This window comes from Pelophylax lessonae, assembly GCF_965119305.1.
Source record: "Pelophylax lessonae genome assembly, chromosome: 4".
NCBI classification, from domain to species: Eukaryota; Metazoa; Chordata; class Amphibia; order Anura; family Ranidae; genus Pelophylax; species Pelophylax lessonae.
In genome coordinates this window covers 249287133-249314178 of record NC_138771.1, presented here as the reverse complement: position 1 = coordinate 249314178, position 27046 = coordinate 249287133, and the positions used below count along the sequence as shown (strand labels likewise).

The 27046-nt window shown below is 41.2% G+C and overlaps 1 protein-coding gene across 2 annotated transcripts in view; it reads left to right on the top strand.

The window, feature by feature from the left end:
- TAFA2 (TAFA chemokine like family member 2) overlaps window positions 1-27046 on the top strand; it is a 474773-nt gene that overhangs the window by 353645 nt on the left and 94082 nt on the right. For both annotated transcript variants that reach the window (XM_082255904.1, XM_082255903.1), the window contains 2 exons: window positions 15962-16114; window positions 17278-17402. In XM_082255904.1, coding sequence (XP_082112030.1) covers window positions 15962-16114; window positions 17278-17402 — 278 coding nt within the window. The remainder of the gene's footprint in view (window positions 1-15961; window positions 16115-17277; window positions 17403-27046) is intronic.

The window sequence follows — 27046 nt, the reverse complement described above, 5'->3', positions numbered from 1 at the left end:
CCATTGTACCCGAGTATACCTGTCTCCAGCCAAGAATAACCGAGTACCTATCTGCAGCCCATCAGTGTACCCTATTACCTGTCCCCAGCCCAGAGTAACCGAGTACCTGTCTCCAGCCCAGAATACCCGAGTACCTATCTGCAGCCCATCAGAGTACCTGAGTACTTGTCTCCAGCTCATTAGAGTACCTGAGTACCTATTTGCAGCTCATCAGAGTACCTGTTTAACTATCTGCAGCCCATGCCTCATAGAATATACGTTGGGGTGTTTGATTTCCAAAATGTGGTCATTTTGTGGGTAATTCTATTGTCCTGGTGCTCCAGGGCCTTCAACGGTGTGATAGGTAGAAATGAAATTAGATAGGTAGCTTGTGCTCCTAGAACGCCTAGAGGTGCTACTTGGATGTTGGGCCTCTGTATGTGGCCAGGCTGTTGAAAAGTCTCACATGTGGTATCGCCATACTCGGGAGGTGTAGAAGAATGTATTTGGGGTGTCATTTTTGCTATGTACATGCTATGTGTTATAAATAGCTTATAAATTGACAACTTTGTGTAAAAAAAAAACATGTTTTCATTTTCTTTCCATATTTTCCAAAAACTTGTGGAAAAAAATTGACATGTTCAAAATACTCATTATGCCTCCAAGGATATACGTTGGAGTGTTTTCTTTCCAAAATGGGGTCATTTTGTGGGTAATTCCATTATCCTGGTGCTCCAGGGCATTCAAAAATGTGATAGGTCGTCAGGAAATCGTATGTGTAATTTATACTCCTAGAACGCCTGGAGGTGCTTCTTGCATGTTGGATCTCTCTATTAGGGATTATCGAACTTTTGAAAAGTTCGGTTCGACCAGAACACCCGAACTTCCCGAAAGTTCGGCCCGGATTTCAGAACCCCATTGAAATCAATGGGACCAGACTTCGGTAATCAAAAAACACCATTTTGAAGCCCTAAAACCGAATAAATGCCACTAAAAGGTATCTAGGGTTCTGGGTCATGCCCCAGGGACTATTAATCACACAAAAAAAAGTTCTTAAAAATTGTCGTTTTTGATAGAGAGCCAATTATTGAAAAAATTATTGAAAAAAAAAAGAGATTTCTTTGGATTTAGTGTCTGGGGGGTCTAAAAGGTGTACCTGTGAAGTTTCAGCTCTGTAGCATGTCTAGAACCAGAAAAAAAAGATTGTTTGTATTAGAATTGCAGTAAAGCAGACATAGGGCTCCGCTATTTTCAAACCCGGCCGTTTTTGTTGCAGGCGTTTATTGGGCTTTTTTGTGGACGTCTTTGGAGGCAGGCATAACATCTGAACTTCTGTGTAGGGGTATATATACACACACACATATATGTATTTATACACATACACACATATAGGTGTGAAAGTAGCAGAACCCTATGCCTGCGCTAATGAAATTATTTGCAGGCATAGGGCTCCGCTCCTATCACACCTATATGTGTGTATGTGTATAAATACATATATGTGTGTGTGTATATATACCCCTACACAGAAGTTCAGATGTTATGCCTGCCTCCAAAGATGCCCAAAAAATGCCCAAAAAAAAAAAAGCCTGCAACAAAAAAGCCCAGGTGTGTTGTTGCAGGTGTTTTTTTTGGGCATTTTTTGGGCGTCTTTGGAGGCAGGCATAACATCTGAACTTCTGTATAGGGGTATATATACACACACACTTATATGTATTTTTACGGGGGGTATTTGTATTGTCCTGACATTTCAGGGCCTCAAGAAATGAGGCCATCAGTACATCAGGTGTGGTCAGGTGATCAATTTTCAATGATTGGCGCCATAGCTTGTAGACTCTATAACTTTCACACAGACTAAGTGAACTAAATTTTACTTATTTACAACATTTTGTAATATAAGCTAAGAAAAAGTGTTTTGCTATATTTTCACTTATATCACAAAAATAAAATACTTAGTGGTAATTAAATACCACCAAAAGAAAGCGCTACTTGTGTGAAAGAAATTATAAAAATTTTGTTTGGGTACAGTGTTGCATGACTGAGTAATTGTCATTCAAAGTGTGAGAGCACTGAAAGCTAAAAATTGGTCTGGGCAGGAAGGGGGTGAAAGTGCCCTGTATTGAAGTGGCTAAATAAACAAAAAAAAGTCCCCTGGTGTAGATCCATCAAAAATCCCAATGTCACCACTGCCAACCAAAAGAAAAAGAAACACCCCGCTCCCAACGAAGGCTCCCACCGTCTGCCAGTTCTTCTGTCTGACAGTTCCTAAATAACTAAATTGAGGTGGCACTGCCCCCTTGTGACATCAGCAACACAGCATGGCCATGGTTGGTGATGTCACAAGTGGGCGGTATCACTAGGTGACATCACTGGGTGGCACCACCCCTTAGTTATTTAGGAACTGGCAGATGGCAGAACTGGCAGACGGTGGGAGCAGAGCATTTTTTCCCGCATTAGCGGTGGTGACGGGCATCGTGACTGATGAAGGATCTACACTGGGGGATATTTTTTTATTTTTGTTTTTTAAATAAAGGACTTGTCAAAAACTGCCTACTGTCTTTTTTTTTTTTTTACACTACACTTTTTTAGTGAATGAGTGAGAGCTTTCAGATTCTGATAAGCCGGGCGCACGTAGATCCCTACAACCACCAGCCAGGGTTGTAAGGAAGAGGCCCTTTTCTTTATCAACAAAGGACCCCCCATGTTGAGGATATGCGGCCTGGTATGGTTTAGGAGGGCTGCTTGCTCATCCCCCTCTTTCCTGATCTGCCAGGCTGCATTGATAAGGGCCTGGTATGAATTGGGGGGACCTCACGTCTTTTTTGTCCTCATTTTTCATTGCCGACATTCTTTTTTACATTCAGGTGTCAGCGGGAAGACTCATCGGTTGCTAAGGAGGTGGTGGCTGCCTGTTCCCTAACAACCATGGAAGTTACTGGTTGTTAAGGACACCAGAAGCTGCCTGATCATTAACAGTCAGCTATTTACAGCCTGTATTAAGGACACTGGCTACCGCCGGCGGTAAATTACCACAGACTTTCACTACTAAAATACCAAATGACTACTAAAATACCTTGTAGTATTTTAATAGCATTTGTTAGTAAATGCCAAAACACATTTTGAAAAATGCTGTGTGGTATCTTACCGCACACTCGGATGCGGCAAGATAATGCTTTGTGAATGGAGCTCATATTTACCTACCTATATCATTTTACATTGTTAAAGTCATATAGTTTTAGTTGATACACTGTTTATATTAATACTGACAAATAGATGAAAATGAGAAAATGCATTTTTTCATCATTTTAAAAAATGTTTGGCTGCAAAACTGTTAGGCCCCTTTCACACGGGACGGATCAGTTTTGATGGATTCCGCAGGCTTATGACGGGTCCATCTCCACTCACTGTGCAGAGACGGACCTGTCAAAGTCCCACTCTCCTCTATGGGGAGATCGGATGAAAACAGACAGCCTGTCCATTTTCATTCGATCCCATCCAATCCGACCCGCTGGACGGATGGCGAACGTATTGCCATACGTCTGTTTTCAGCGGAACATGTTCGCTGACATCCGCCTCCCCATAGAGATCAATCTGTGACCCCATTGGGTCTGCCTAAAAAATGGACAGACGGACCCGATCTGTCTGATCGTGTGAAAGGGGCCTAAGTATAACTGCATTTATTTATAACAAAATATGTTAACTGCAGAGATGCCAAATTTAGGTCATTGACTACACATGGCATTTGTATATATTTAGATAATAAGCATGCAAATTTACTTTTAAAATATTATGGTGTTTATCATACACAGGGACAGATTTTTCTTTTTTTCTTTCCTGGGTGTGCTACCTTGTGCCTTCTTTCCCCGGCAACTGCTTTGGATACTGCCCTTGTCCAAATACATACCATGTGAACTGTTCCACATGAACGTTAAAAATTAAATATAGTGGAATACTTTTTAAGGTAACTGCACTGAAAAGTATGATTGTTTAAATGTCACTAAATTATAAATTAATAGATATAAAAAAACATATGCTCATCGAAAACTTTTCATTAACTTAACACTAGCATGAAATAGTTAAACAGCAAAGTTAATACTGATAGTAGAATTGTGGTTGCCACTCTTTGACAGCCAATGGCTGCTCTCCTTTCCTGACCTGATGCTCCTCCAACTCTGATTGGCCAGCATTGGCATGCCTCCCCAGGCAAGCATCCCAATTGCTAGGCAGCAGTAAGCTCAGATTGCCCTGGACTTGTAATAGTGTTATTCCTTCCTGCCTTCCTGCCTGCTCCCTTACCTGTACCAGATCTGGTATACCTGATTTTGGATCACTTGTTGCTGACCCCCTGCTCAGATTACTGACTACCCTTTCAGACTTCTGCCTGCCCTAACCTCAGAACCATGTTGAGTCCCATGCAGGCCTATTTGTTTGATGAAGATCTGTGCAAGCTGATATGCCAAGTGCAGATATTATCCCTGTGCCTGCCTTCACAAGGCACAGTCTCCCCACCTGTCTTGCTGGACCTGGAACCCAAAGTCAACATGCAAGAAGGTTTTTCTGGGTTCCCTCACTTGTTTACAATTTTTAACCATAGTTGGAAGCTGTATTTCCAGCTTAGACCTCACTCCACAGGTTCAGCCCACCAGGTATGGGCAATTATTTTCCTGCCACACATGGACCCCCAGTCATGGACTTTAGTTTTATCTGCACATACTCCTTTACTAACTAATGTAGATGGATTTTTCAAAGCCCTTGGGCACCTTTACGATGACCTCGATTCTTGCAACAAGGGAGGTGCTCGGTGGAGTGCTACTGTTGGGGGTTGTCCGCTGTTGTGCACAAAACACTGGATGTAGTGAACCAGCCTTGAAGATACAGTTTAAGATGGGGTTGGCCAATTCTGATAAGGACTTCCTGGTACATTACCCTGAGCCCAAAATCCTAGGTGAGACCATGCAATTAGGAATCATGGTAGACCAGCACCTGAGAGAGAGACATCATGAGAAACTGGCACTCTAATTTTTCATTGCATCTACATCACCTCTACCACTGGTGGTACCTGGTCCCCAAGCCAAATGTCAAGAGGAACCTATGCAGTTAAGAGCTGCCCACTTGTCTCATGAGGAGAAAGTCAGAAGAAGGTCATAGGAACTCTAAGTTCTGTCTAACTGTCTAAGTGTCCTATTAATACAACCCAATGCAAGGTTCAACCCATAACAAATTGTTTGTTCCTGCCCAACTTACTCTAGATTCTCTGACCCACCACCTAATCAATCTTCATAAAATCAAGTTCTGCCAGTAACTTTCTGGAAAGGGATCTTGGATTATGCCTCCAGATTTCTCTTGCTACCCTGCAAAGTACTTTTACTATTGTCATTGTGGACTATTCCCCTATGTCCCTAAAGTGGTTGTTACCACAAACATGTAAATCGCTGCCAGCCCCTCTAGTATATGCAGTCATAACACACAGGATTAGTGTTGTAAATACCTTTTTAGTGCGATCTTCATATTATGGTTAGGCCTCTACACTGTGTGCCGTCCATTGAGAATCCTGTGTGAACAGCTGAATGAACGGGTTTTAAGCCTCCAGCTGCAGATGGGCAAAGTAAGTGCAATAATCAGTCCTTAGTTGTTTTGTTTCTGACAGCCAACTGGAATGGTCTACTGCCCTACCCATGGCGGAGTTTGCATAATTTCCCCTTCCTCCACAGGAGTATTTCTATTCTGTTGCATGTATGGCTTATATACATAGTCCTGCTCCTTTTCTGATGTTTCCTCAGATGATCCTGATGCCAGCAATAGTGTCCAGGCATTTTCTCAAATTTGGAGCAAGACCTAGGCTAGCTTGATCTCTAGTTCTGCCTTCCAGAAACACTTTTATGATCACCTTTACTCCCATGACCCTCATAACAAGATCAGAGATCAGGTCTGTCTCTCCTCAAAAAGCTGGCTCTTAGATGAATTGGTACCAATAGGGTGGTCCAAAAGATTAACCTAGTCTTCTTCAGATTACAAATTTCCACTTCTATGAGAATTCCTAATGTTTTTAATGTTTCTCTGCTGAAGCCAGTTCATTAGGATACCAATGTTTCTTCTGAGCTGCCCATGATTGTCAATGGTCTACATCTTGGACTCTAGGATAATGAGGAACTCCATCCAGTATTTCATCCAATGAAAAGATCTTGGTGCTGAAGAAGATTATTGGGGTCCTGCCTCTTGTGTCCATGCATACTGATCTATGAACAATTTTCGCCATCTTCATCTTGACAAATCAGCCCCAAAAGGTCTGGAGGTCTCTCCTTGGAGGTTGAGGCGAGGGTGGGGTTATGTTAGAAGAGCTGCTTCTGCCATTACTTTGCAGCCAGCAAAAGTTGACAACCAGGAAGGAGTGCAGAGACACTAATGTAACCAGAATTGTACACAGAGACATACTTAGCACTGTTTTGATGCAACCAGAAACATGTGCAGATACACAATCAATACCTTACTGATGAAACCAGAAATGCGTTTAGATACTAATGGTACTGGTGCAACCCAAAATATCAACAAAGACAGAAACCATACCATATCAGTGCAGACAGAAGCATGAATTTGTATTTTATTGCTGCATCCAGAAACTTGTGCTGATACAGGAAACTGTAATTACTGCATTTATGCAAACAGAAATGCACACAGACACAATACCTACTGCACAGAAACAAGCAGAATTATAGGTACACAATCAGTGTCGTACTAAATAAAAATGCAGAGACATAATCAGTACTGATTGCCCCATAGGGACATTATATTTCACAGACACTGTACCACTGGGATCCTTCATTTCTCTCCACATTCTCCTCAGTCCCAGGCTAGATGGAATGATAACTGGAACACTTCTTCATAAATGTTTGCATCTCTGCAGCACAGTGGCACAGCATACTAGGGATGCTGTTATTGTATGCAAGGGGGTGGAGGTTTGTCAGTGGCAATGTTATGGACAAGGGCTAGGGTGATGAGTCAACGACTAGAGGAAGATTTGGCAGAAGCTGGACAGCAGCACACAACAAAAGATCACTCCCTCTTCATCCTAGCATGCAAGGAAATATGTTATTGCAAATAGGAGATGGTGATGGGATTTTAACTGCAACAAAGTTGTGAGCCAGGCAGCAGATGTGATTAGAAGAAGGGTGTAAGCAATGTAATCAATGTAATCAATGTAAGCTCAATGCAAAAGACCTGACCTTGTTGTGACAAGATGGACAAAAACTCACACACACACACACACATACTGTATATATATATATGGGACAAGATGAAGAAAACATACACACATACTATATATATATATATATATATATATATATATATATATATATATATATATATATATATATATATACATATATATATATATAGAGAGAGAGAGAGAGAGGGAGAGGGAGAGAGAGAGAGAGAGAGGGAGAGATTGGGAAGCAAAAAAGAAAAAAACATCCTTCCCTAGATTCCCTAGGTCCCAATATCGATGATCTGGATAACATTTGTGTTTACTTTGCTAGCCATAAATGCTTACGGAAATGAACAAAGTGATGCAATATCATTTGAATTTTTAGCAATTGAAAACCTTTGAAAAAGTCACCTGCTGTCATACTAATTTATGCCTTCACTGTACTGACCAGCTCTTATCTTAACAATATGCTAACAGTTTACACAAGCCACTTTTCGCCCTGGCTTGCTTCAAAATGTAGTATTGAAAGGGGAATAAAGCTCTCATAAAGTAAACCAGATACACTCACATTAGGCTTTACTATTCTACTACAATAAATGGATGTATGAAAATTACGTAAATGCTAAATTGGGAAACATGGCAGGAACTTTTAAAAAATGAAAAAAGAACACAATATATTCATACACATATCCTAACAAATTAAAGCCTTATCTATCTTGAAAAAATATATATACAGTATTTATACATTAGGAAAGACTACAAATTCTAAAAGGTATAATGTGTGAAACAGAGACATCTCAGAAACAAAACAAATGCTCTGAGATTAAGGGGGAAAAACATGCAAGAACTCACATCGTTAACCTACTGTACTCCTTAGAACTTAATGTAGCACTAAAACTGGTACCCTAGTGATGACACTCTAAACCTATTTAACCACTTGCCGACCGACTTAGGGCTACGTCGCTAGCCTGTGAGGGTCTAGGTAACGAGCGCGTGCCGCCAGAGGCGTGCTCCCGCTGCCGCGCGGTCACGGACTCCCCCGCGCGTGTGACCGGCGGACCCGATGTCCGCCGGTCACTCGCGATCGTCCGTTAGAGCGGGAGAAAGGCAGACGGCTAATGTAAACAAGCCGCCTGTCATTCTCCCCTGTGTATGAATGGTGATCATACGGTTCTACTATGTAGGACCGTTGATCACTGTTCATACACCTCAAGCCACAGCCAATCACAGTTAGAATCACGCCCCTAGGGACACACTTAAAACCTCCCTCTCAAAAAAAGTTAACCCCTTCACTGCCAGTGTCATTTTACAGTAACAGTGCATATGTATAGCACTGATTACTGCAGTAATGTCCCTGGTAACCCCAAAAGTGTCAAAAAATGTCAGTCAAGGGTCCGATCTGTCTGCCGCAATGTCACAGTACCGCAAAAAAAATCGCAGATCGCCGCCATTACGCGTTAAAAAACAACAAAAATGACAAAAATCTTTCTCTTAGTTAGTAAACGCAATAACTTTTGCACAAACCAATCAAAATACGCTTTTTGCGACTTTTTTTTTCAAACATATGTAGCAGAAAACAAATTGGCCTAAAATGTTAAAAAATTTAGATTTTTGCAAAATTGATGCTATTTTTTTGTTTATAGCACAAAAAGTAAAAATCGCACAGGTGATCAAATACCACCAAAAGAAAGCTCTGTTTGTGGGAAAAAAAGGACATCAAATTCGTTTGGGTACAGCGTCGCATGATCGCGCAATTGTCCGTTAAATTCATGCAGTGCCGAATCGCAAAATAGGCCCTGGTCAGGAAGGGGGTAAAATCTTTTCCCGGGGCTTAAGTGGTTAAAAGTGTATGTAAACCCTTCTCATCACTCATGCATATATCTTAGAAAGGCAAACAAGAAAAAATCCAGTCATAAATCACAGCAATAAAAGTAGCAGAAACATATTTTCTTATCGGACATCACGGGACACAGAGCCATAAATAATAACATATGGGTTATATCAGGCCCGGATTGGCTAATCGGGAGCACCGGGAGAATTCCCAGTGGGCTGGTGGCCGCGAGGGCCGTTGTCATGGCACTGGGTTGAAATATGGATGCTGTCTGGGCCGGCAATACGTAGGTGGGAGGAGGGGAGCGGGGCCCGGCGGCCGGCGATGCGTAGGTGGGAGATGGGGAGCGGGGCCCGGCAGCAGGCGATTAGTGGCGGCGATGCGTAGGTGGGAGGAGGGGCCCAGCGCTGGGTTTCTTTCTATGGTGTCCTGTGAGCGGGGGCGTGTCGGCGTTGCATATTTTTATAAAAATTTTGTGGGATAATGCAAATGTACACATTATTCCTCAGAGGAGAGACCATTGAGTGGAGCTGGATTTTAAATAGAGGCTTTGTCGATTGTCGTTGAGCTATACATTTATATAAAAACAGGTGCAGCATGGCTTAAAAGTGTAATAGGACCCATCTTTATAATGCACCATTTTATTAGAAACTACATCAGTTAACCACTTCTGGACCAGAAGATTTTCCCCCTTAATGACCAGGCCATATTTTGCGATTCAGCACTGTGTTAATTTAATGGACAATTGTGTGGCCGTGCGACGCTGTACCCAAATAAAATCGTCCTTTTTTTTCCCACAAATAGAGCTTTCTTTTGGTGGTATTTTATCACCTGTGCGATTTTTATTTTTTGCGCTATAAATAAAAAAAGAGCAACAATTACGAAAAAAAAAAAAACAATATTTTTAACATTCTGCTATATAACATTCTCAAAAAAAAAAAAATTTAAATCTAAATTTTTTAACATTTTAGGCCAATTTGTTTTCTACTACATATTTTTGGTTAAAAAAAATCGCAATAAACATAAACAGTGCGTCATTGCAAACTTATATTCTGAGGTTTTAATTACATTATTTTAATATAGTCAGTCGTGAACTAAAGTGGGCCGGTCTAAGGCATGAAACTCCATGGCTGAAAATGAGTCCCACTTCGGCCCTGGGTTATATAGCCACCTATAGGTGAAGGACACTGGCAACCAGTCAGAATTGATGACCCCCTATATAACCCCTCCCACACAGGAAGTACCTCCCATTTTTTCACCAGTGTCTAAAAGGTGAAGGTCGCTGGGGAAAGGTGCTTCAAAGAAGAAGAAAAAAGATTATGCTATCGTACCCCAAACAAAGATCACTGGATCTAAGGGGTTAGCTATCGGATCCATCTAAAACAGTCAATGGACTAAAAGGATTGTACCCGAGCCTCGGGAAGCAGATACGAGGTTTTGCCTGTAATGCTGTCCTTTTTAGGCACCTGACCCTGGGATCCGGACCCTTGGAATACCAAGCCCCAAAGGCACTCCGTGCAGGGTGCTCTACAGGTCCAAGGCCATGGCCCTTCTTATATAAAGGGACCCAGTCCTTGAAGGTATCTAAGACAATGCTCGCTGTGATGGGTGAAGAAAGGATTCTTGCTTATAGCAGATTCCTGCAGCAGGACTGGTCACTCAGAGGAGGAGGATGTGGAAGATGTAGCTGAGGGTGACCCTATAGAAGGTCAGGCTGAAATTTCCACATCTGAGGATTCAGAGTGAGAGGAAGCTCTATCAGCCCCTCAATCCCTGAGATTGTTTATCCAGTCTCTTGTTGGGATGGTCCAGGCTGAGTTTAAACTTCCGCCTTTAGAGATAACTTAAACCTCTTTTTCCCAGGTTTTTAAAGATCCAGCGGATAAAAACTTGGAATCTTTATTGAATGCCTCCTTTGCGGTTGCAGGTTCTGCAATACAACCAGCAGTAGCAGCCATAGGAGTGTGTCAGTCTTTGAAAAACTGCATAAAGCGAGTGGCCAAGACAGTTCCTTATCAAGGAGAGTCTGTGGAATATCTGTCAGATCTACCTCGCACTTTGTGTTTCGCAGTAGATGCTCTTACGGACTCCATAAGGCAAATGTCATGGTTTGCTCTGATGACAGTGCATAAGCGCAAAATCCTTTAATTAAAGAACTGTTCTGCGGAATTAACATGTAAAAACGTACTAGCTAGCTTCCCCTTTCAGGGAGAATGCCTTTTTGGTAATGATCTGGATAAGAATATCCAAAAGATCTCAAATTCCAGACAGTGCTGATGGCCTCAACCATCTGCATCCAGAACCCAAGCCTTCAGGGCAAGGTCAGAAAAAGCTTGAGCTCAGAGATCAGCCAAGTCTTCCTCTAAGCCCTCTCAGTGAAGGAGCGCCCCCACTCACCTGGGTGGGGGGAAGGCTAATGCAGTTTTCAGGGGTATGGGTAGAGGATTCAGGACAACTGGGTCATCTCCACTATTTCATCGGGATACAAGCTGGAATTTCGGGTGTTCCCGCGTCCTCAGTTTGTGAGGTCAAGTATACCAACAGATCCCCTAAAAGAAAGATCTCTCTTTCAGGTATTGGACCAGATGAGAGCTCAGTGGGTGATAACCAAGGTTCCAGAAAATGAAAGGTTCAAACCTATTCATAATCCCCAATCCAAGCGGGGATGTGAGACCTATTTTGGCTCTTAAGTTGCTGAATCAGTTTCTGAACATTCGTTCTTTCCGCATGAAATCAATTCGTTCAGTCATAGTCTCCCTGCAGGGAGAGGAATTTCTAGCATCCATAGACATCAAGGATGCACATCTTCATGTGCCTATATTTCAGACCTATCAAAGGTTCCTTCGTTTTGCAATTGGAAACCATAATTTCCAGTTTTTGTCCCTGCCCCTCGGGTTGGCCACAGCTCCAAGAACGTTCACAAAGATCCTAGCTCCAGTATTGGCTGTTCTAAGGTCCCAAAGGATATCTGTAATAGGATATCTGGACGATCTATTACTAATAGGTCGATCGGCGTCGGCTCTAAGCTGAAATATACTTCAGACAGTACATTTTTTGGAACATCTGGGTTGGATACTGAACTTAACAAAGTCATCCTTACAGCCAGTCCAGCATCTGGAATACCTGGGGCTTCTTGTAGACATGGTACAGGCAAAGATATTCTTGCCAGCAAGAAGGGTCTCAGACCTGAAGGGTCTCAGACCTGAAGGGTCATGTTTGGTCTATAGTAAGGCTGAGATATCCGTCTATACGTCTGTTACTGGGGAAGATGGTGTCCACATTCCCTATGCTCAATTCCATGCCCGACCCTTGCAGAACAAATTCTGTCTGCGTGGAACAGAAAAATTCAGTCCTTGGACTGGTCCATATCTCTGCTACCAAGAGTACGTCAGAGTCTAAATTGGTGGTTGTTGACCAGAAATCTAGAGAGGGGGGAAATACTTTCTTCCAGTGACCTGGAAGGTAGCGACTATGGATGCCAATCTTTCCTGCTGGGGATCGATTCTGGAGGAGGAATGGTCTTGGGTAGAGAGTCATCTCCCCTTCAACATTTTGGAAATTCATGCAGTCAGTTAGGCTCTGAAGTTCTGGATGTCCAGACTTCAGGGTCACCCTGTCAGGGTGCAATCCAACAATGCCACGGCCATGACTTATGTCAACCATCAAGGAGGCACAAGGAGTCAATCAGCCTAGAAAGAGTTGGATATTATCCTGTCCTGGGCAGAGAAGGTTGTGCCATTCCTGACAGCAGTGTTCATTCCAGGAATAGAGAACTGGCAGGCAGATTTTTTGAGCCGTCAACAGATGTTTCCGGGGTAATGGTCCTTCCATCCCCAGATTTTTTAATTGATCTGCCTACGCTGGGGGGCCCCAGACAAAGATCTGTTGGCATCCAGGTTCAACAACAAGATGGAGAGATTTGTGTCCAGGACCAGGGTTTCAGTCGGAGTGGATGCTTTGGTGACTCCTTGGGAGGAGTATTCCCTGATCTATGCCTTTCCTCCGGTACAACTGAGATCGTGTTTGTTGTGCAGGATCCAGCTGGAGTGGAAACCAGTAATTCTGGTAGCTCCGGCTCGGCCCAGGAGGATTTGGTATGCACAAATCCAGAGGTTGGCAGTTACGAGGCCTTGGGTTCTTCCACTGCATCCGGACTTGTTCTCTCAAGGTCCGATATTCCACTCTGCTGTACAGTATCTAAATTTTTACAGCTTGGCTATTGAAGCCTTAATCTTGGAAGAACGGATTGTATCTGGACCCGCAGTTCATACACTGATAAGCACCAGGAAGTCAGTCTCTAGAAATATTTATTACAGGGTCTGGAAATTCTACATTGCCTGGTGTGAAGAATTGGTATCCCGGGACATATATTATCGGGGGAGTTCTATCCTTTCTGCAAGCAGGGGTAGATATGAAATTAGCCCTGAGCACGATTAAAGGCCAGATTTCAGCTTTATTGTTTTTTTTTCCAGGAACCGATTGCTTCCCATTCGTTGGTTCAAACCTTTGTCTGGGGAATATTGCGTTTGCTTCCACCAGTGAAGCCACCGTTGTGTCCTTGGGACTTAGACCAGAAAACTGGTATTTTTGATTGCGATAACCTCGGCTAGAAGAGTATTGGAATTAGCAGCTCTTTCTTGTAAAGAGCCATTCTTGATATTTTATCAAGATAGGGTGATTTTACGTCCTCATCTAGATTTTTTGACCAAGGTAGGTTCCGCCTTTCATTTGAATCAGAACATTATACTACCTTCTTTTTTTCCATATCCTCACTCAGAGGAGGAAAAGTTATTGTATTCTCTTGATTTAATGCGTACGAATAGCAGCATTTAAATCTATGGTTCTTGGATTGGATTTGCCAGGTTATTACCCAGGCCTATGGTTTAGTAGGAAAGGTTCCACCTTTTCCTGTAAAGGCACATTCTACCAGAGGGGTAGGTGCCTCTTGGGCACATTGCCATCAACCCTCAATGGCTCAGATTTGCAAGGCCGTGACCTGGTCGTCGGTGCATACGTTCACTTGTTTCTATAGAGTGGATGTTGGGACCCAGGAGGAGTCTGCTTTTGGCCGCAGTGTGCTGCAGGCGGTGGTGTAATCCTTCTGTTAAGGGTCAGATGGCAGTATTTTTTGGTGCCCCCCTCCCCTCAGATGCTTTGCTTTAGGATGTCCCATATGTTATGATTTATGGCTCTGTGTCCCGTGATGTACAAAAAGAAAAATTGATTTTTAATTCATACTTACCTGTAAAATCCATTTCTTAAAGTACATCACGGGACACAGAGGTCCCTCCCCTCTTTTATGGGGTCTTTTATTGCTTGCTACAAAACTGAGGTACTTCCTGTGTGGGAGGGGTTATATAGGGGGTCATCAATTCTGATGGGTTACCAGTGTCCTTCACCTATAGGTGGCAATAAAACCCATATGTTATGATTTATGGCTATGTGTCCCATTATGTACTTCAAGATATTGGATTTTACAGGTAAGTATGAATTAAAAATACATTTTTTTTAGGCTACTGATCCAGATCACATGATTGGTTTTCTTCTCTATACTGCATGGCCCCAGTCTATTGGCGGTCAAGGCAAGAGCTGGCCACATGTCCTGATTATGTTTTTGCTATTTATTCCCATTCAATAATGTGGCCTTAGTTTAGTAAAAAAAAAAAATGGTTACTGACCATTTGGTTCAGAGAGAAACCGCATATCGACATAAAGAATAAGGGAGTAGTAAGTACCACAGCATTTTGGGATCATTATATGCTGGTCCATCCTTATGAACAATTGGGAACCATGGATGAGTCCGTGAACATATAAATTAGTTTCAGTACACACTTATCCATATACCTATATATTTGGATTATCTGTTACCCCTAATTATTGGACACAATTGGTGGAAATTACTTCCCATTGATATCAGCGGAATACATTCTTGAATAATTGGACACCCCTATTCTCCCTTGAATGGATAGACGAGTTAAGCACTATACTTTCTACATTAAATCATTGTGCTCGCTCTTATCTATATAGTCCGGGCACCTGCCCTGGAGGCGATACGCCTGGTGCAGTTCTATATGGGAAAAATGTCTAGAAGGTCTCTCTTGCCCTGAAACGCGTCGGCCCTCTGAGGACATACAGACTTTATTAGCAGGGAAATTGCTTTTGCCATTTTGGTATTTTGTATCTAGAACATTCCTCTGGAAATATTTTTATGTGTATTATATTTGTGTGTATACATACTTTTTTTTTTTTTAGCTATATGTACCAATAAAATTTGATATTGCTTTAATTATTTGTGATCATCCCACCTTTATGGCCTTGAAAGTCCTACTTTCTTTTTATTTATGTGTTCTGCCTGATACAATTGGAATGTTGGCCATCAGTTCAAGGTGTTTTGTGAAAATAATATACTTTTGGGATTGACGAACTGTTAAGTCCATTGGGTGTAAAATAAAACTATTCTGTTCTGCCCCTGTCTCTCACTGAGGAACCCTTGACAATCACCTATCTACCCACTCTGTCTGTGATGTGGGTATGTAGAAGATTAATAGAACAGAACAAGGCTCCAAGAGCTTGAGTGTGATGATTTTGCAGTTGCCAAATAGCACACATCAAAAGACAATTTTGTTTGGGAGTCTCTAATAAAGAAATTAGTTTTGGGTTTACTTTCCATAGCAAAAAAAAAACAAACCTAAACTAAGTCTTTACACTGAATTGGTCCTTGTTCTGTATACTCAGTTTGCCCCATGTCAGAAGCAGTTATGCTGAATTCTCACTATTTCGCTGACAGTCCGTGGCTGGCTGCTCAGGGCTTGTTTCCTTGTGCCTTCAACAACGAAATTTTCATTGATTTCTTTTTAAATAAATGCATTGTGGTGAATTTAAAGCTGTGGGTGTTATTTCATGACTAATGTTTTCATTATTGTTAACGTTTTCATAATTTAACTCCACAGCCCAGCATGTCAGAACTGGAACATGTGAAGTTGTGGCTCTCCACAGATGCTGCAATAAGAACAAAATAGAAGAAAGGTCACAAACAGTAAAGTGCTCGTGTTTCCCAGGACAAGTAGCAGGAACAACAAGAGCTACTCCTTCCTGTGTTGATGGTATGTCAGTCAACTTTATCAAATCATATATGAAGACTAAATTTCCAAATATTGAGATTGAAAACCCCTAGCAATTCTTATGTCCCTCAAATCTCCATTGGTAAGACTGAGACAATTCACAAGTATCATATTCTGCATGTTATAACTGTTGAATAGGATAACTGGGAGAAGAAACACACCAAGATAAGTTATAAAACAACCCATACTGTGATAGGGTGGTCTCTTCATTAGTGTCCCAAAGCAATATAAAAAGCCACAGGTTAGCTAACTTCACTCCACCTATAATTTAATATCCATAAATATCGGTACGGTATTGCGGCGCTTTTCCACTACATGGAACCGAACGGTACGGCTCACTTAAACAGTACCACCTCGGTTGTGGTTCCAAGAGGGCCGTACCGATACCATATCCCACAATCCTTTGCATGCAGCCTTGTCTGTTTGTCACCACTAGCCACTAATTGGTCAGAGAATCGTTGTTATCCCACCCACTTACTACTTTAGTGGAAAAGCAAACCGTACCAAACCGTACCGAACCGTTCCAACACCGTACCATGCGGTACCATGCAGTGGAAAACCAAACCGAGCCAAGCAGGGCCCAGTGGAGCCGAGCCAGTACTTGCAGTGGAAAAGTGCCATAAAGCACAGTGAAAACAATCTGTAGAGACAGACCACTGGTATCTACCTAGATGGTTTATACATAAACCTAGATGGTTTATGTAATGAGTGACACCTGAAGATTATTTCTGCTTGCTGTTTCCTGTGAGGATGAGTGTATTGTGAATCAATACATTTATAGAATTAGCAGTTCACAAATTTCGAATGTGCAATCCAATCTTTAGGGTGCAACCCTTTCATCCTGAAGTATATTTCCCTTAGTATCTTGATCTATACAAATAAACCGATTTACCTGTGTACCCACAGCTCATAGAAGTTGGGCAGTTGTAAAATAAGCCTTCACTTCTACCCCATATACATGGGTGGATATTTGTGGCTTGATCTGCAGGAGTCTGCTTCCTCACCCACCCGCGGTTGACCTATTTCAATCTCCATTCTATAGAATTGGAATTAGAATTTGCATTGGTTATTTACCTGTAAAAATAAGGGGAAACATATGTATACTTGTATTCTACAATAAGCACAATATTGTTTGGAATTTTCAGCATCTATCGTGGAACAGAAATGGTGGTGTCAGATGCAACCATGTCTTGAAGGAGAAGAATGTAAAGTTCTACCTGATCAAAAGGGATGGAGTTGTGCCTCAGGTAGTAAAGTGAAAACAACAAAGGTAAGTTGTTAGACAAATGTAGATGTGTTGATTGAATGAAAGATGCCTTGAATTATAACATTTCGTTATTCTATGGAGAAAAAAATAAATACCAATCCAATCATTCTAACACTTTTATTTTGTAGTTTCAAAATAGAACACCCGATTAAACTGACTAAATGTTATATTTCTGTTCCTAAGTTCAGTATACTATACATATAATCTCTAACAATAAAAAAGTGCTGATCAACTGATTATACAATTCTTCATTAACCTCTTGCCGACCAGCCGCTGTACTTATACAGCGGCAGGTCGGCTCTGTCCCGTGAAACGACGTTCCTGTATGTCCTTTCCGTGGGACAGCTAGTGGGGAGCCACAGGGGGAGCCAATCAGCGGGTCTGGCGGCCGTGATGTCTGCTGGCCACCCGCGATCGCTCCCCATGGAGACGGAACAGCGGTCTGCAGTTGTAAACTTGGCAGACCACTGTTCTGTCAGTAATGAACACAGGGATCCTGTGTTCCTCTTATTTAGAAACACAGGTATCTGTGTTCATCCAGCAAGCCCATCCCCCACACAGTTAGAAAGCACCCCTACGGACACATTTAATTTGATTTTTGATCGCTGCTGGTGTCAACCCCTTCCCTGCCAGTGTCATTAGTATAGTAACAGTGCATATTTTTAGCACTGATTACTGTAGTAATGTCACTGGTCCCCCCAAAAGTGTAAAAAATGTCAGTTAGATGTCCGATCTGGCTGCCGCAATGTCACAGTTACGCTAAAAATCACTGATCACTGCCATAACTAGTATAAATAACTAGTATAAATAAACAAATAAATAGAAATTACATAAATCTTTCCCCTAGTTTGTAGATGCAATACCTTTTGCGCAAACCAATCAATATACACTTATTTCTGATTTTTTTTTTAACCAAAAATATGTAGCAGAATACATATTGGCCTAAAATGATGAAAACATTTGATTTTCAAATTTTTTTAATTGGAAATTTTTTATAGCATAAAAGTAAAAAATCTCGTTTTTTTTTCAGAGTTGTCAGGTTTTTTTTTTTTGTTTATAGCGCAAAAAAAAAAAAAAAAATTGCAGAGGTGATTAAATACCACCAAAAGAAAGCTCTATTTGTAAGGAAAAAATGACATTTTTATTCAGGGACATCGTTGCATGACCGCACAATTGTCAGTTAAATTAACGCAGCGCCGTATCGCAAAGATGGCCAGGTCATTAAGGGGATAAAACCTTCCGGTCCATAAGTGGTTAATGCACCTTTAAGTTAGAGATAATTTTTGTTCTTTGTTAGGGAGTTATTTTAATGTGCTTAAAATGATGTGACTACCAACAAGAGGTTAAACTTCTAAGTAAGAGATTATAATTGCCGGTGTAGCCCTATCCTTATATTTTAATGCAAGTGATATCATAACTGACTAGGTTTTGAAATAAATATAGCTCCTTTTTATACCCCCATATACTTTCCTAAGTAGAGCTGCTATAGTGAGGTCAACGAAGGTAATATTTACAAAATGAAGATCACAATCAATAGAATATCACTTAGCTCTCATTATATGGGCACTGTTTGGGGAGTCTATACATTAGTAATTTATTAGGCAATAGATTGCAGCACTGCATCATTGGAACTAGTTTCATTATCTGTCATAGCTCATTTTTTATGTTTGTGTTGCTCTTTGTAGACAATCAGTTTTTGGCTTATCTAACTATTCCAGTATTATGGGTTATTATGGTTTCTTAGTTGTTAAGTATTTGGCAATGCATTGAAGTTTTAATGGCATTCTTTGTTAGGAATGTGCAACTCAGTTTAATGAGTGTGAATCTGTATTGATCTACAAGAAGTACTGTATTACAGCATATGCTATATTTTTGTTAACATGAATCCTTGTTGACCCAAACCATTTTGCATTGCATAATCTCCACCTTGAATTGTATTATGTTCTATATTTTGTCAAAATAATATCAAATAAGCCAGGAGGTCCTCTTTAACCACTTTAGGACCGGAGGATTTTCCTGCTTTACGTCCAGGCCACTTTTTTCAACTTGGCACTGTGCGACTTTAACTGACAATTGCGCGGTCATGCAACACCGTACCCAAACGAAATTTACGTCCTTTTTTTCCCCATAAACAGAGCTTTCTTTTGGTGGTATTTGATCACCGCTGCGCTTTTCTTTTTTTGCGATATTAATAAAAAAATGAGCGACATTTTTGAAAAAAGTAACAATATTTTTCTACTTTGACAGTTAAAAAATATCCAATATATTCATAATATTATTTTTGTCATATATTTAGGCCAAAATGTATTTAGCTACATGTCTTTGACAAAAAAATTCTCAATGAGCGTATTTTTAACCTCTTTAAGACTGGAAGATTTTACCCCATTCCTGACCAGGCCATATTTTGTGATTCGACACTGCGTTACTTTAACGGACAATTGCGCAGTCATGCGACACTATACCCAAATTTATGTCCTTTTTTTCCCCACAAATAGAGATTTCTTTTGGTGGTATTTGATCACCTGTGCGATTTTTAATTTTTGCACTATAAAAAAAAAAGAGCAATAATTTTGAAAAAATAATATTTTTTAACATTTTTTTATATGAAATTCCCCCCCAAAAAATCTAAATTTTTTAACATTTTTGGCAAATTTGTTTTCTGCTACATATTTTTGGTAAAAAAATTGCAATAAGTGTATTATGACTGGTTTGGGCAAAAGTTATCGCAGCTACTAACTACGGGAAATTTATGTAATTTTTATTGTTTTTATTTTTGTTTTTTATTTAGTAATGGCGGCGATCTGCGATTTTTTTGCGGGACTGCGACATTGCGGCGGACAGTTTGGACCCCTAACTGACATTTTTGACACTTTTGGGGGTACCAGTGACAATTCTACAGTAATCAGTGCTATAAATATGCACTGTTACTGTAATAATTACACTGGCAGGGAAGGGGTTAATTTTATTGGTGATCATAGAAACATAGAAACATAGAAACATAGAATGTGTCGGCAGATAAGAACCATTTGGCCCATCTAGTCTGCCCAATATATCTGAATCCTATGAATAGTCGCTGGCCCTATCTTATATGAAGGATAGCCTTATGCCTATCCCATGCATGCTTAAACTCCTTCACTGTATTTGCAGCTACCACTTCTGCAGGAAGGTTATTCCATGCATCCACTACTCTCTCAGTAAAGTAATACTTCCTCATATTACTTTTAAACCTTTGCTCCTCTAATTTAAAACTTGTGTCCTCTTGTGGTAGTTTTTCTTCTTTTAAATATGCTCTCCTCCTTTACCGAGTTGATTCCCTTTATGTATTTAAAAGTTTCTATCATATCCCCTCTGTCTCTTCTTTCTTCCAAGCTATACATGTTAAGGTCCTTTAACCTTTCCTGGTAAGTTTTTTCCTGCAATCCATGTACTAGTTTAGTAGCTCTTCTCTGAACTCTCTCTAGAGTATCTATATCCTTCTGGAGATATGGCCTCCAGTACTGCGCACAATACTCCAAGTGAGGTCTCACCAGTGTTCTGTACAGCGGCATAAGCACTTCTCTCTTTCTACTGCTTATACCTCTCCCTATACATCCAAGCATTCTGCTGGCATTTCGTGCTGCTCTATTACATTGTCTTCCCACCTTTAAGTCTTCTGAAATAATTACTCCTAAATCCCTTTCCTCAGATACTGAGGTCAGGACTGTGTCAAATATTCTATATTCTGCCCTTGGGTTTTTACGCCCCAGGTGCATTATCTTGCACTTATCCACATTAAATTTCAGTTGCCAGAGTTCTGACCATTCTTCTAGTTTTCCTAAATCCTTTTCCATTTGACGTTTCCCTCCAGGAACATCAACCCTGTTACATATCTTTGTGTCATCAGCAAAAAGACAAACCTTACCATCGAGGCCTTTTGCAATATCACTTATGAAGATATTAAACAAAATTGATCCCAGTACAGATCCCTGAGGTTCCCCACTGGTAACATGACCTTGTTCTGAATGTTCTCCATTGACTACAACCCTCTGTTGTCTGTCACTCAGCCACTGCCTAATCCACTCAACAATATGGGAGTCCATGCTCAATGACTGCAGTTTATTGATAAGTCTTCTATGTGGGACAGTGTCAAAAGCCTTACTAAAATCTAGACATGCAATGTCTACTGCATCTCCACCGTCTATTACTTTAGTCACCCAGTCAAAAAAATGTATAAGATTTGTTTGACATGATCTCCCTGAAGTAAACCCATGTTGTTTTTCATCTTGCAATCCATGGGATTTAAGATGTTCCACAATCCTATCCTTTAATAGGGTTTCCATTAATTTGCCTACTATTGATGTCAGACTCACTGGTCTATAGTTGCTCGATTCCTCCCTACTACCTTTCTTGTGAATGGGCACGACATTTGCCAATTTCCAATCTTCCGGGACGACTCCTGTTACTAATGATTGGTTAAATAAATCTGTTAATGGTTTTGCCAGCTCACCACTAAGCTCTTTTAATAATTTTGGGTGTATCTCATCAGGACCCTGTGACTTATTTGTCTTCACTCTAGACAGCAATCTTAGAACGTCTTCCTCTGTAAAGACACATGCATCAAAAGATTCATTAGTCATCCTTTCAAGTGGAGGTCCTTCTCCTTCTTTTTCTTCTGTAAAAACTGAACAGAAGTATTCATTAAGGCAGTCGGCTAGCCCTTTATTCTCTTCTACATACCTTCCGTCCTTTGTTTTTAATTTAGTTATTCCTTGTTTTAATTTCCTTTTTTCATTTATATATCTGAAGAATGTCTTATCCCCCTTTTTCATAGACTGAGCTAGTTTTTCTTCTGCCTGCGCTTTAGAAGTTCTTATAACTTGCTTGGCCTCTTTCTGCCTAATCTTGTAGATTTCCTTATCTTCATTGCTCTGGGTTTTTTTATAATTACATAATGCTACCTTTTTATTTTTAATGATTTGTGCCCCTTCTGCTGAGTACCACAGTGGTCTCTTCCTTTTTTTGCTTTTACTGACAAGTCTAATGCAATTTTCTGTTGCCTTCAATAATGCACCTTTTAAGTAGTCCCATTTCTCCTGGACTCCATGTAATCCGTTCCAGTCTGATAAGGACTCATTTATGACTAATTTCATTTTTGAAAAGTCTGTTTTTCTAAAATCTAAAACTTTTGTTTTTGTGTGGTGTGACTCTTTCACAGTTCTAATTTTAAACCACACTGACTGGTGATCACTAGATCCCAAGGTTTCGCCTACAATGACATCATATACCGAATCCCCATTTGTGAATACCAAATCCAAAATGGCCTCCCTCCGGGTTGGCTCCTCAACCACTTGTTGCAGAGACAACCCCAGTAGGGAATTTAGAATATCTGTACTCCTGGTAGAACTTGCTATTTTGGTTTTCCAGTTTATATCTGGAAGATTGAAATCTCCCATAATGATAACTTCTCCTTTCATTGTCATTTTAGCTATTTCTTCAACTAGTAGATCATCTAGTTCTTTAACTTGACCAAGGGGTTAAATATATGCCTGGTGCTTACTGACATGTGTGGGGGGAGGGGACTGTGTGACACAGGCACAGATCGCAGGTTCAGCTATGCTGAATCCTGTAATCTGTCCCTGCCTGTCACTTAGGAGATCTCCTCGCTCGATCGCCGATGATCGGGGAAGAGCGGCGGTGATCACCGCCTCTCCTCCCCTGGCCCGACTCCCGTTGTGTTTGAATACAGCGGGAGCGAGCCTCCGGTGGTGCGCGCGCGCCACCCACAAGGGTAGGAGTCTAGAGACGTAGGTCTACATCGCTGGACGATATCGAGCCACTTTGCCGCAGTACGCTCGATGTGAGCGGTCGGCAAGTGGTTAAAATAAATTACTTTTACCTAAATTCTATTTTATGAAGTTAATTCAATTATTTTAGGGGCTTGAACTACTGTATACTCCCTACAGACACACACACACTCTTAAATAATAATATGATCAGGGAAATTTTTACATGGAAAAATTATAAGGGGTTATGGATTATAAGGGGAACCCCACACTAAAATAAAAAAAATGGCATACAAGACCCTTATCTGGGCACGCAGGCCAGGAAAGGGGGGGGGGCAAATGTGGCCTGGTATGGAGCAGGAGGGGTACACTTGCTCGCCCCCCCTTTCCTGGCCTACCAGGCTGCATGCTTAGATAAGGGTCTGGCATGGATTTAGGGGGGACTCTAAAACATTTTTTAAAAAGTTTTGGTGTGGGGTTCCCCCTAAAATCAATACCAGACTGAAAGGGGGTCCCACGCTGTTTTTTTTTTCAGAATTTTTCATTGCCAGCATTCTTTTGTTTACATGTCAGCTCTCAGTGGGGAAGCCAGCTGACAGCTGAGGAGTCATTGGTTGTCAAGGACCTGGGGGCCGGCTTCTTAACAACCAGCTATTCTTCACACAGAATTGGAATTGGTCGATCATTTTTCGACTCATCTGAAATTCAAATCATTCCAAAATTTGGAATTTGTTAGAAATTGAATATATGAAACAAAACTAAGCGAGTTTCAACTAAATTCATTACTATTTCATTACAAGATTTGGATGCATTCAAAACTCTCAATAACCAAACATTTGTCTGAATTTAAATTTGGACTAAAATAAATTGCACAGGTCTAATCCTAACTGAGGAAGGTCCACTTATCTGGGCTTGAACCATTTCCAGCACATATTTGACTAGGAATCACTAAATTTTCTAAGTTAAAAGACAGCAAATGCTTAGTAAAACATGGCCTGTGTGGCAAGGACCTTGTTTTAGAGAGAGTTAGGTCCCTGGGAAGCAGTAGATTGCTCCAGGTCTGTGGGTAAAGCTCTGCTGACTTCCATCATGCAATTATTTGCAAGCAAAAATGTGATTGGGTATTTTTTGAAAAGTGACATTTCCCTTTTCCCATGCAAAGTGAACAGGCTAATTTTCCTCAGTAAAAAAACCCCCAAAATCTTTATAAATAATTTGCATGCACTAAAATGTTCTGTTTGCTGTGCCAATTTAAAGTGTTGTGAACTCATGCAGGGAGTCACACACACCACACTGCCAAGCAAATTCCCCCCACACATGTGTAAGCATCTGTAGTTAGGGTCACAGCAGACTGATGACTGACTAAAGTGGTTTTAGCAAAACACCATCTTTCTGGGTAAGCAACCTATTGCTAATGACTGCAAATTATGACCCTGAGGTGGTTTTGAACAAATGTAAATAGTCCACCAGTGCACAAGTGCATTCCAGAGTCCCCCAAGCAGCTGAACAGACCACTAACGCTCCCCTGGCATATCCAGTTCAAAAATTCAAGAGAATGTCTACCACTTCAGGAACAATTAAAAAACAGTGTTATCCTACAGCCTCTTACCAGATTTCCAATCCGTATGCCAAATGGTTCCAATAAACTATCAAAATCACCAACTGTGAGTCTTCTCCTTTATTCAGCTTTGCTCCAAATATATCTTCAACTTATAACATGTGAAACCCAAAATAAACTCATATAGTGTAGTATTTTATAAATACCATATTTATCGGCATATAACACGCACTTTTTTTCCCTGAAAATCGGGTTGAGCGCTGTCAGATTACATAGAGCGAAGATCTCCTGTTTACTCGTCAGCCTCTGTAATATGAAGTTGCGTCTCCTGGACCGACATTGGACCAGTCTTCTGTCTATCATAGGAGGCGGGGGGCGGGACTTCATATTAAAGAGGCCGCAGAGTAAACGGGAGATCCCCGCTCTGCAATGGGGAGGCTGCAGATGGGCACTGATCAGGCTGCAATGGGGAGGTTTCAGATGGGCACGGATCAGGCTGAAATGGGGTGGCTTCAAATGGGTACTGATCAGGCAGCAATGGGAAAGCTGCAGATGGGCACTGTTTAGGCTGCAATGGGGAGACTGCAGATGGGCACTGATCAGGCTGCAATGGTGAGACTGCAAATGGGCAGAAATCAGGCTGCAATGGGGAGGCTGCAGATGGGCACAGATCAGGCTGCAATGGTGAGGCTGCAGATGGAAATGGATCAAGCTGCAATGGTTAGGCTGCATTGATGGACACTGGTGAGGCTGCAGATGGGCACCGATAAGGCTGCATTGATTGGCACTGACCCTTATTTTGCGTCAAAGTTCTTTATTGAAACTTCATGTTTTTTTCCTGAAACTTACCTCCTAAAATTAAGGTACGGTAAATGAATGCAAACAACAACTGTATCTACACTGAACAGAATTATAAACGCCCCCATTTTTCATGAGCTGAACTCAAAGATCTAAGACTTTTTCCCACGCAAGAACTGGGATGTTTTCAGCTTCCAGGAATAGTGTAAAGTTCCTTGCAACATGGGGCTGTGCATTATGAGGTGATGGTCGTGGATTAATGGCACAACAATGGGCCTCAGGATCTTGTCACAGTATCTCTGTGCATTCAATAAAATGCCATCAATAAAATGCACCTGTGTTCGTTGTCCATACCATATGCCTGCCCACACCATAACCACACAGCCGCCATGGAGCCATATGCCCTGTACAGTGAAAACTGGGATTCATCCGTGAAGAGAACACGAATGTGAGCATTTGCCAACTCAAGTCGGTTATGATGAAGAACTGCAGTCAGGTCGAGACCCCTATGAGAAGGACGAGCATGCAGATGAGCTTCCCTGAGATAGTTTCTGACAGTTTGTGCAGAAATTCTTTGGTTATGCAAACCGATTGTCGCAACAGCTGTCCATGTGGCTGATCTCAGGTGATCTTGGAGGTGAAGATGCTGGATGTGCAGGTCCTGGGCTGGTGTGGTTACATGTGGTCTGCGGTTGTGAGGCCAGTCGGATGTACTGCCAAATTCTCTGAACGCCTTTGGAGACAGCTTATGGTAGAGAAATTAACATTAAATTGCCGGGCAACAGCTCTGGTGGACATTCCAGCAGTCAGCATGCCAATTGCACGCTCCCTCAAAACTTCTGTGGCATCTGTGGCATTGTGCTGTATGATAAAACTGCACATTTTAGAGTGGCCTTTTAATGTGGCCAGCCTAAGGCACACCTGTGCAATAATCATGCTGTCTAATCAGCATCTTGTTATGCCACACCTGTGAGGTGGATGGATTATCTCGGCAAATGAGAAGTGCTCACTAACACAGATTTAGACAGATTTGTGAACAAAATTTGAGAGAAATAGGACTTTTGTGTACATAGAAAAAGTCTTAGATCTTTGAATTCAGCTGATGAAAAAATGGGGGCAATAACAAAAGTGTTGCGTTTATAATTTTGTGCAGTGTATATTATTCTCCCATGTGAGAATACCAACATCAGTGCATCACCAGTGATACACCAGATAACAGAAACACCCAGGTGGCCATTATAAGTGTTGGGTGTCTGTATACCTTCTTACATGTAAGCATATTGGTGCTTAATAAAGCTGTTTTATTTATAATTTCGGCACTATGAGCTCTTTTTGCTTTCTTTGTGTCCTTTAACTATTCTATGAGAAGGGTGAAAACTGAAAAGACCGGGAGAGAGGTCTGGATTACCATAAAAGGCTTTAAAGGGATTTATTTTTGTAAGGTGTTTAGTGCATATTATGGTGGCAAGCGTGTGGGAATCACGGATTTGCACTTTATGGTTGGTATTATTGTTAAGCATTTAGAAGAT